Source organism: Sesamum indicum, linkage group LG6 (assembly GCF_000512975.1).
Source record: "Sesamum indicum cultivar Zhongzhi No. 13 linkage group LG6, S_indicum_v1.0, whole genome shotgun sequence".
NCBI lineage: Eukaryota > Viridiplantae > Streptophyta > Magnoliopsida > Lamiales > Pedaliaceae > Sesamum > Sesamum indicum.
The window spans coordinates 20,491,842-20,503,437 of NC_026150.1; the positions used below are offsets into that span (position 1 = coordinate 20,491,842).

At 38.3% G+C, this 11,596-nt stretch overlaps 1 protein-coding gene across 3 annotated transcripts; it reads right to left on the reverse strand.

Moving 5' to 3' along the window:
- On the reverse strand, positions 7,841 to 11,594 carry LOC105165245 (protein TRANSPORT INHIBITOR RESPONSE 1-like). 3 transcript variants are annotated; one of them, XM_011084197.2, is made up of 4 exons: positions 11,109 to 11,594; positions 9,376 to 9,868; positions 8,254 to 9,057; positions 7,841 to 8,139 (listed from the first exon to the last, which is right to left on the reverse strand). In XM_011084197.2, the coding sequence occupies exons 1-3, from the start codon at positions 11,561 to 11,563 to the stop codon at positions 8,260 to 8,262; spliced, it is 1,746 nt and encodes a 581-aa protein (XP_011082499.1). In that variant the 5' UTR covers positions 11,564 to 11,594; the 3' UTR covers positions 7,841 to 8,139; positions 8,254 to 8,259. The 3 variants fall into 3 exon arrangements, with proteins under 3 accessions (XP_011082499.1, XP_011082497.1, XP_011082496.1); XM_011084195.2 differs by having other exon boundaries at positions 7,841 to 8,159; XM_011084194.2 differs by having other exon boundaries at positions 7,841 to 9,057.

Sequence of the window (11,596 nt, forward strand, 5' to 3'; positions counted from 1 at the left end):
ATATATAAAAGAGACACATGTGTTATTTATATCATTTATGTATAAAAAATAAAATTGATACGAGCAAAAAGTAGTGCTCAGTCCAATTGGCGTACAAAGTAGTAAAATAAAATCCTAAAGTATAAATGAGTAAAATTTATGAGTGGAATTACACGTTTCTTGTATACAACATGAGAGATTGAAATTGTAGTTTAAAGTGTGAAACTTCAAGTAAGAAAATAAAATTGTAGTTGAAACTAAAGTTGTAGTACGAAGATAAAACTTGTCTTCTCTCACTAGGGGCTACCAATTTACAGGCAACCCTCAGTCGGTTAGATAAAATCGAATCCCCACAAACTCGGTGGAGGAGTTACACAAATTTGGTGGAGTATTATCTCAACGTGGTTGAATAAGGCGGAATCCCCCATGGATTTGGTGAAGGGTCATATCCAACAGTCACAGGATCACAACCCCCTCCCCCCCCAACCTCCCCTGATTCAGTAAAGGGTTATCTCTTGGTAGTTGGTGACCTGCGATCCTCAAGGGCGGTTGGATTCCACTAATCATGAGGATATCTTCTGGTGATAAAGATGCCTTTTAGAATTGTCGGTGAGGTGGTTGGAGAGGCGTCTTCCCCAGCCAGAATGCAAGCATTTTAGGTTCAGGGGTTACTTAAGGTTGGGGGAGCCACGTGCCTCCTCGATTGGTCCTTATTTGAACCCGTGGAGTGTGCTTTCAAAGGACGTATGTGTTGCCACTTAGGTCACCCATGGATAACATGTAATATGGGCTTCTACTTTGTTGGGGGATTTCAAATCTCTAAACTTCCTTGTGGGCCTGTGAGGCCCTCCTAGATCTCAGCTAATACTTCTCGGAGGCTCCTCCTACCAAACTCCCAGATGGCTCTACTCAGACTACACTTTTGGGGGCACCCAAGACTGTTACCTTAACTGGGCCTCCTAAGGACACATTGGGCCGTGTATTTCTTTAGGCTTTTACATTCTCTTTCTCCCTTTTAAAACGCTTGGGCCTTTTTAGGTCAGCCCGTTTTTATGGCATTCACCCTTCCCTCACTCTAATAAGTAGAGGTTTTGCCCTTATTAGAGTAGGCATCTTCATCTAATAGAGACAAGAGACTAGCCCGAAGAGTGAGTCATTTATTTTTCTATTTTCCAGCAAAAAATGTTAGTAGCATAAGCATGCCTAAAAGAAGAATGGCTTGCTTCGTGATAGCAATGGGTAAAATGATTTTCATAGTACCTAACATGGTGGGCCCTAGTAGGGGTTTTCTGTGTCTACTCGAATGTGGGGTTTTGTTTTTCTGTAAGAGAATATTAATGATAGAGGTGTGCCTACTACAGATAAGGCTTCTGTGCCTACACGAAGCAGGACTTTTCTGTATTTATGGAAGAGGTCTTATTTGAGGGCGCATATGCGGAGCAAGACTAGGGGCCCATCGGAGGGGAGAGATAAGGTGTTTGTCTGGAATAGGGTTTGGGTGCCTCTACGAAGGAGGTCTTAGATGCCTGCAAGAAACAGAGCATACATGTCTCCCTGGTGAAGGACCTAGGTGCTTGCCCGAAGCAGGCTTGTTAGATAAATTACTAGAAATCCAAATCGATTGGCGATCATATAATTTGGTCTAAGCAATATCTTTCATTATTTAATATGAAATTATTGAATAAAAGTTATATTCAATGACATTATTTCATTGTTGACTTCATATATAATTTGCTTTACTGTTTTACATCACAACAAAGTCCACAAATTTATTATATAATTAAGGTAGTTGGATTGTGCATTTGGTGACAACTATGAGACCAACTTCTAATAGGCGGGTCTAAATTGTTCCAATTTGTTAACCTCGCAACTGGGCAGCATTCTGTTAAGACGTGCACTATTGGATTCATTGGATGAGTGTCTTGTTTTATTAGTGATAGACATGGGATGTCTATACAACTTTAATAGGTGGTTGACAAAGGTTGTCAAGTTAATTAAACTGATTCGCGAGGAGTTGCCATATATGAAGCCTATGAAGTTTGATTAATATGACTAGTACTCCTCAACTCTAATAGTACGAGATCTAGTTCCCAAACTTGAGGAACCATGAAAGTCATATATATTCGATGGCTATATCTTGGATCTAGCAAGAATGACCCTGTCTTTGATGTGGTAATCATAAGCCTCGTCCTGTATAATAAGAACATATAGTGAAGATAGTGGGTTCCAAGATAAGATCCGTCGCTTATCAGTATGCGTAAGATCCCCTATGTGCTCTGTAACACGTTTAAGATACTTGAGTCAGTGGCCACAACAAATGACTTAATAGAAAATGGTCTCATATGTCAATCAATGGAATAAATGTATTTAGAGTTCTAAGTACAGCTATCTAGTCCAAATTGGCACTGATGCTAATTTCATGTCTTAGATTTAGACCGGAAACAGTTGACGGAAAGACTATACCTATATGATACTTGAGAGCCTAAATGTTCACGCTAAATTCACCTAATCTCTAGTGTCTTGAACCGTTGCTAAACTGTCACCTATGGTGATGGATGCTTCTAGATTAATGGTTAATTAGAAGCAATTAATTCAATTAGATTTAATTAATTAATTAGTTAGACACAAATCCAAGTCTAGCTAAGGGTGAACCTAAAGAATCACACATAAATCATTACGAAAGTAGTAGAATTAATTTAAAATTAATTTTAAAATAAATAAATTAATTTAAATAGTTTAAATTAATTCTAGAAAATAAATAATTGAATCATTAATGGGAAGATCCATTTGATGGATGGTCCAATATTTTATCAAGTGAACTAATTAAATTTGAATCACGCACAATTAAATTAATTTGATTGGTTGGGCTTGCTTCAGTTAATTAACTAGATTAATTAATTGATAGAGATGGGATCAATTTATTTAATTAGATTAGACCACTTGTTGAACTTTTATTTGATGAAATTAATTAAGTGTGGGGCTTGGACAAGCCCGATCGATGAGCAGAAGAGCACAAACAAAGGAGAAGTTGGAGGTTTCTCCTTAGGGGACGAATATGATCGATCGAGAATAGGACCCAAGGGGGCCTCATTCTCGACCACCATCAACACCATAGTTCATGATGTTTGACTTAAAGTGTTATGGCAAGTCTAACACATCAAGAATTGATTAGCTTGATTGATTTAGGGTTGACTTGTGTATTATAGTAAACACAATTAGCTCATGTATGTACTTTTACCTTTTGGAAAGGTGAATATACATATAGAAATCAATCAAAAACATTTCCTTCCTATGAACTCGGTCCTCTCCTCTCCTTACACTCTTCTTGTGTTCTCTTGAACAAGGTTCAAGATTGAACTAACAATTCAGATTCATTAATTGATAGTGCAAATCAAGATTCGTTTCTTAGGTTGAGACACCACGAGCTATCTAGCAATATTCTCACGCATATAACTTATGTTTGTGTGGTGTGGACAAACGAGAGAGGATCTACGTTGATCTTTGCATAAACGTAAATTCGGAACAACACTAGTAGCCGAATCGAAAAATGAAAATGAAAGAGGTATATTTGATTTATGATTATGTATTATTATTGTTTTTGCTTCCACCTAAACCACTCATAAATTTTTGTTATTTATTCGTTTTTACGTTCTTAAGTGTCAAATTCCCGGGAGATCAAGGGATACACTCCCTTGACTCGGTATTAAATTTGATTTAAATTTTTCTTTCGTTGTTTTCTCTTATTGTCAGGCACGTAACAATTCTCTCAATGGTATCAAAGCCCAGTTCAACACTAGTGGGCTTATTAGGCTTTGATTGTCATACCATGTTTTATGTGTTTATATGCTTTTAATTTGAGTAGTAAGCATGATCACACATTTTACGTTTAAGCATGATTGTATGTAGATTGTACGTTAAGGGATACATTTAATTTTGGATGCCTTTTATTGCTTGAAAATTTAGCATGTTCATGTTTAGTTCTTATTGCAGCAAAAAATTTTATTTTCTTGCCATTATAGTCGTGCCTGGCCGATAATATGCCGATGGGCAGGCGGCTAAACGCGAGCGCATCAGGCTGCTTGCGCGCAGCGACCATCAAATACACTTGTTGGCGTGCATGCTGGGAACTGGGCCGCCACTGCAGTAGATAGCGGAAGTGGCAGCACAAGCAGTAGGGGGTTGGGACCGAGCGCCCATCAAGCCGACGACCGATATCATTTTTCACCATTTTTTTTTTTTTTTTTTGAAAATTATACTTTCAATTGCTGCCTTTTTTTGGAGGGCTTGCGTGATTCTTATTTCTTATCTTCTTTTAGTTTTTAATATTGGAATAATAAAGTTTGCTTTTCTCCTCTATTCATAGTCCGCCAATTTTTAATTGGGGTTTCATTTTTTAAATTGTACTAAGTGTAGAATAATGGTGAGGATTTTTATTTAGAACAAAATGTGAAGGGAGCCCGGTTTGACGATAGAGGTCTACGAAAGGGCCCATAGAGGTGGAACCCAAGCCCGTGAGATGGAGCCCAGAAGAATGAAGAGATGATGCAAACAGCCCATTAGTCTCATAACGGGTTTGAACTTTTGTAATTCTTCCAACTGGGTCTGCTAGATTTTGATGCATTTTTATATTAGATATTTACACCATGCATGCAAAATATTAATAGTGATAAGGTCTCGGTCATAATAGTCAACTCTCATTTGGATGGTTCAAGTAAAATATTAGGAGCGATACATGGACATAAATAAAATGGTTTGATTAGTCTAAAGCCTTCTATCCAGTAGTTGGTGGACAAGGATTGTCAAGGTGAGTGAACTAGCTAGCGAGGAGTCATCATATTGAAGTCTATAAGGCTTGATCGGTATGACTAGTACTGCTCGACTCCAATAGCGGATATGGTCCTCAAACTTGAGGAACCACAACAGTCATGTATATGTGATGGTTATATCTTGGATCTAGCAAGAGATGATTGTTTCTTTAATATGGCATTATAAGCTTTGTCGAGTGCAGTCAAAATATATAGTAAGGATGGTAGGTTTTCCCAAATACCCGCTTATAGAGCATAATACTTTTAAGTACCTAAGATATTCAATAGAGATCTCCGTACTTTCCTCTAGAAACTTGAAACCCTTATCCATTCATATTATTGGCTCCCATGAGACCTTCTGCATAGAGTATTCAAGGTCTGGACGTTGGGCCCTAAGTAACTGTATCAAGGCCTATGAGAGACCTTCGTGCTTGTCTAACATAAAGATCCGTACTGTCTACTTGGACCACCTTATCTGGTATGACTATTTCAAAAGATTTGAATTATATATACCAATCATGATATCTGTATAATCCGGTAGGGTAATATATAAAAATGGAATGAGGTCTTCTTTTTTTACAAACTTAACTTGTAGTGGCTTTAGAATGTATGAATTGTTAAGTATTTAATCTTGAATAAGAGCTAATTGGTATCTAAACAGAGTCAAAACCTCATTAATATCCGTCAAATACTTATAGACTAAGTCAATCATCTAATAGTTGTAGGATAGATCCCCAATGACTATTAGATCATTTTAACATCTACAGCATATGTGAAATCGTACAATAATGACTCTGATATATATACTGGACCTACAACCCCCCCTCCCCCCTTTTCTATTTATCTTCTTTATTACTCTAACTATGAACTAATTTAAACATTGGAGGGTCATCAGATGAGCTCTCCCGACATAATTCTAATAATTGTGTGTTTTGCACATCTTATATCGGAGATAATTGATATTGTTCTATATTTTATATTCAACATAGTGAAACACGCATAAATGTACTTTTTGGATTTTAAGCTCCTCATCAACCCATTGTTGGAAAAAACAAACATACAAAGTATTTAGGTATATCATGATTAGATGGGATATGGTGTGCTAGTGATGAAAATTGAAGCGTAATAAATATTTCGGGCCGTGATATGGAATTTCTGTAATTCTGTTGAAGCTAATAATATTAAGGAATAATTATACTTTCCTCCCTTGATATTTAGTGTAATTATATACAAAATCTTTTGTACTTTATAAAATTACATCTAACACTCTTGAAATTTACTTCCATCTAACAAATAAGTCCCCAATTAATCAAGATTCACTAAATATACTGATATTAATAAAAAAAATTTAAATAAAAATTAATATTTAACAATTAACTTATTATTGAGTTATTGCATGTCAAATAATTTTTATTTGGCTAAACTACCCTTATAATAGTGAAAATATACCTCCTCACATGTATTTAGACTAACGAATGGATTAATTCGTTAGACTAAAATAAATTTCAAAAGTATTAGATATAATTTTTCAAAGTAAAAAAAAAAATGTATATATAATTATATTAAAAATCTGAAAATGGGTGTGTAATTATCCTAATACTAAAGCTAAGTTGACATGTTGGGACAACAACATAATTACAAATCAAAAGTAATCACGTATTGTCAGAGTCAAAGAAATGACTGCTCTTTTTTCTTTCTTCTTTTTTCAATTTTTTTTAGGCTTGTGAGGCCACTCTCAACCAACCAGATGTGTATCTTGCCGCTGCCTTTTTATGATGCTATTTGGTGTTGTACCATTCGTCTCCTCCAACTCCCTAAATGCTAAAAGTCATTGTTGTTTAGTCCCGAAAAGTACAATGCAATAATGCAACCTTGTACTACTCTCCTCTCAAAATAAGAGACCTGTTTTGGGCAAAGTAGAGGTTCCTCGAAAGAATACATACACATTCCCTCAGACTCAATCAATTGATTTCACCATTCCAGTTTAATTAAAGTGGTAATTATGAGCTAAAATTATAAGATGAAAAGAGGGAGGAAATAGGAGTCATCAGCCAATGACAAGTTTATGTTAACAAACGATGACAATATATAGGCAGAAGAGGGTCAGCTTTTCCTTATACTTTTTCCTTTTAATTTCTTTTATTTATTTTTTTTGGTGGGGGGCGGGGGTAAGTGTCTGTGTCATGTAACTATCATCCGTCCATTTGCCCATCTCCTATATCTGATTCATTCACTGTCAAACACAACGTTAACCTTATATTTGAAAGTAAGAAATTTAATGCATAGGCAGAGGGGCTCTGTATTTCAGAATACGGACATTCACTATCACTTGTCCTTTGCCTCTTTTCTTACCCTTCAATGTTGAATCCCAATATTAGCCTTGCCCCTTCCACGCCTCCAATGGCTACTTACTACGCCTCACTACAATTTTAACTTTACCAGTTGCGGTAAATTCAAGCGCTCGTCAGGTGTTGTGGAAAGCCGAGAATCAATGAATTTTGCAGTGATGTTTACAAAAGTTGACAACACCCTCTCTCAATCTCTCACATGCCACTGCACTCCATGCTCTCTCTCTCTCTCTCTCTCCCCACACAAACTATATAGATACTGTGTGTGCATACATACAAATCAAGATTTGATGAATGAAAAAACACCCACCAATAATTTGGTGAAAGGATATACCCTGTGATAATTGAGATAGTAAAGGCAAAAATTTCTAACCAGAATCATAATTGAATCAAAATATTCTAATTTAGTGTAGGTAGGTCCTGTTCCTATTTCTAACTCAGAGCATAGAGCAAAAACTTGAGCACATTGACATGGTTCTTAAGATAAGACTTATCACTTATCCCAAATGGAAAAGCCTCAGTTCGTGCTTAAAAGGCGTACGATTGGTGGACAAGGAAAGATGTATCAAATATTCACCTGAATCAGAAGGAAGCACAATACCGGAGTTCCAAGAGCAGCATGTAATGAAATACTCGAGCCTAATTAATTATCATGTGCTGCTATATAGTAGCCAACAACCTACTCTGAATCAAATTGCAGACAGAACATGTGTAAATATAAACTGTTTATTACCAAGAAGATCTGACAATTGAAATCAATAAAATGAGTACTTGCTTGTATAAACAAAAAACAATCAGACATCTAAAAGATTGCATAAGTCTAATAGTATACAAGTTACTAGCAAAACAAATTCCTCCGCCCCATACATGTAATGATGACAAGGGTTCTCGCCTCTGTATTAGGGACGGATTGCAACGAATAGCTCAGCCAAGTGCAAAAATTGATGGCATATGAGCTCCCAAGCCTCTCATCCACCTCCCTGGGCTTGTTCCCACTTCCATTCGCACTGCAATCACATAAAGCTTTCTGATATAAAAATAGAATGATGATTAGCACATAAGCATATACCTGCTTCAATCATAAGCAAGAACCAGATGGAATTTCAATTGCTAGATCGAACCGTTGCTTAAGAAAACGTCAACGATTTATCTCCATCCATCGTCCAAACAAAACCAGGCATGTCAGCCCTTCTTCCCGCAACTGTTCGGTAAACATAGAGTTTCTCAACAGGGCAGCTTTCAGGCCTTGAATCAGGGGGTCCTCTCTCGTCAATAACTTCAACATTGAGCCTGGGCATCTTCTGACCAAGCAGCTTACATGCTCCAAAACTTACTGAGCACGATGACATCCAAAGGGATCGCATTGTCTCCAGCTTTGCAGCATTGGCCAAGAGAGCCTTGTCCCCAAATGGACAGTCCCTGATCTCCAGTTTCCGCAGGCTTTCACACCCAGATAACACATGATGGAGGCCCAAGTCACTATCCCCCGCGAAAGCTATAGAAAGCATCTCCAATTTCTTAGCATGGTTGCCAATATATTCAAAAACTTTATCTGTGAGGAGGCCAGACATGGAAAGGCGTCTTAGTTCCTTGCAGTTCTCCACAATGGCTCCAAAACCAGCATCAAGTGGTTCAAGTGTCAAGTAATCAGGAGCTTGAGGCTCAATAATACACAGCCGAAAACGGATCATCTCTGGCCGATTCCTCGCAATAGTAACTAGAGCGGCATTTGACATCTGACGGCAGAAGTATAGAACAGACTGGAGTTTGGGGCAGCCTTCAGAGACAGAAACAAGGCCTTGTTCTGTCAAAGCCACATTAGGTTCTGCTCCAAAAGGATCTGAAGGGAACACACGGAGTTCTTGCAGATCCTTGCAAGACGCAGCAAGGGCTTCCAGACCAGTGTCCTCAATGTAGTCCAGAACCTGTGTGTAGTAAAGGCCTAATTAGCTGTCTGATATAGTGCAACAAACAGACACAAGGTAGACTGCAAATTTCAAATTTAAAAAAAAAAAAAAAGGCATTAAAATGGTTTAGGCAAATGATTAATCCCTATCATTTTAGCATAAGCCAACGAACTATTTAAATTCCAATACAGTGGCACTTTATTTCAACTTTATGAGTATATCTCTGTTGTTCATGATTTACTAAAACAACCTGCAGCTCTGTCCATTTAACAGACACTGTCGGTCATTGCAAAATTACTGAACATGAAATGAAAAACGGCAGGAAATAACACATACCCATAAGCGCTGCAAATTTCGACACTGGCTAACTAGCTTGACAAGATCAGGACTTTGAATTGTTGCATAACTTAAGTTCAGTGAAGTGATCCCAGAGCAGACTGAATACATGGCAGGAAGGAAAGCTGGAACAACATCCCAAAATCCCGACAAGCCCTTGAGTTGCTTACAGACTGAAAATGCTTCTGCCAAGTTTGAGAAGATATCAGACCGAATCTCAGCTGAATAGGCACCAGTACCTAATTCAACCAACTGGGGGGCACGGTGGAGTAGGTTAGGGAGCTTCTCAATGGGTACAGCACGATTCAGCCGAAGAGTCCTCAGATTAGGGCACCGCGCAACCAGGCGCTCCAAGGCAGAGAAACTCACCTCTGAGCCTAAGCAAGACATGTTAAGTGATACCAGTGAGGTGCAGTTGTCAGGAAAATGGCTAAGCCAGTGCCCACTTAGGTCCTCCACTTCACTCTCCCTCAAGTCTAGTTCTCTAAGATTCCTGTATTGCAAATAATACCCCAAGTTATATGAAAAATATTGTTACAAATTAAAGAATTAAGCATGTTAAAGAAGAGGCAGTTGACGAGCTTGGTAACTGAAAACAGTATCGGCAATCCTAGAGGATTATAGTCAATCGATTTTGTCAAATTACCGCATCAGAGGTAACATATCGAGCGAACTATTAATCATCTCAGCATGATTAACTAACTTGTGAAACCACGACACCAGGAAGTAAGGAACAAAGTTAGATATCCATGTCGCGACGTAGTCCGACGTGTACCATTAAATTGTAGAACCCATATCTATACGTAATCCTACACCATGTGTAACATTAAATTGTAGAACAAATAAACTGTACGTGTCATACACCATTAATACTGAACGTAATCCTACACCATGAATACTGTTAGTAGTTCGACGTGTGACATTAAATTGTAGACCCATAAACTTTCCACAAAAGCAACTGCAAATGATGAGAAAAAAACAAAGAACAAACAAGGGAAAGATTTCCTTCAATCATAATCACATAATGCGAGAAAGATGGAATCAATTCAATAAGCAAAGAGACCACACATTCACCAAAGAATAATACAGGTCATAATATTCCAAGGACAAGCAACAAAGAATCTTCCAAAAATGCCAAATCAAGCATGGTAATCAAAGTGGTTGCGTCGTCCATTAAACAAGTTTATTCCAAGATACTAGACAAACAATTTAAGACCTACAATTAGCAGAGACTACATTTTCAGACTAAATGCATAACCCTAACAAAATGAACTGCTTACCTGTAGGGCAAAGAGTACTTGAAAAACACATTCCCTAGTAAAGGAGAATATCTATGTAACTTCATTGTGGATCTGATATTCGGCTAGCAGGAAATGAATGAAATCACAAACTCAGACGAAACCAGATCTTAGAGACAGTCGGCCTAAAGCCGAAAGCATAAAGTTTCACTCCATCGAGATGCAGGAGAAACATGCTTATTATTCAAGTGCAAGATTATCGTTAAACCCAAAAAATCTCATATATACCATACTCCAAGATAAAATTAACTAGAGACGGTCAGCAGGAGACACAGAACAAACTTTAACTTCATTTGCTAAACTACCCAAGCTTCCTTCGGCATTTCCATTGAATCCCTTCAGAACAAAGTTACCTTCATCATTTCACCAGGAACAAGCAAAAAGTAAGCAATGGTACGACAAAAAGCTTTAGTATTTCATTTTGCAACTAATAACCTGCAATTAGCAGCAATCGACGCGAGACCATCCGTAGTAAACCCCTCGCAAGACGAGAGCACCAAAACTTTGAAATTCTTAAACGATCTCGCGATCAGCTCTAGGCTCTCATCCGTAACCACCATGCGCTTGAGCTTGATCTCCTCGAGCAACGGATAAGCCGCAGACATCGCCCTGATCCACGGGTGCACATATGCTCCCCAACCCTCCGGCACGAGGTTGAAATCAGCAAAATGCGGCTTCCCCTTCATCTCCAGCGCCCTCACCTCCGGAAACCGCCGGATCACGATGTCCGGCGAGACGGCGTAGCAGTTTCCGATAAAAACACGGCGTCGACACCACCGCTCGATCTCGTACCAGGATTTGCACACCAGAGAAACCGCGTTCCGGTCTCTGTCGGAGCTCAAGAACGAAAAGACGTGTTCCAGAACCTCCTCCGGGAAAGAATACGCCATGGGAGGGCCAAACGGTAATTTCGCTCTGGATCT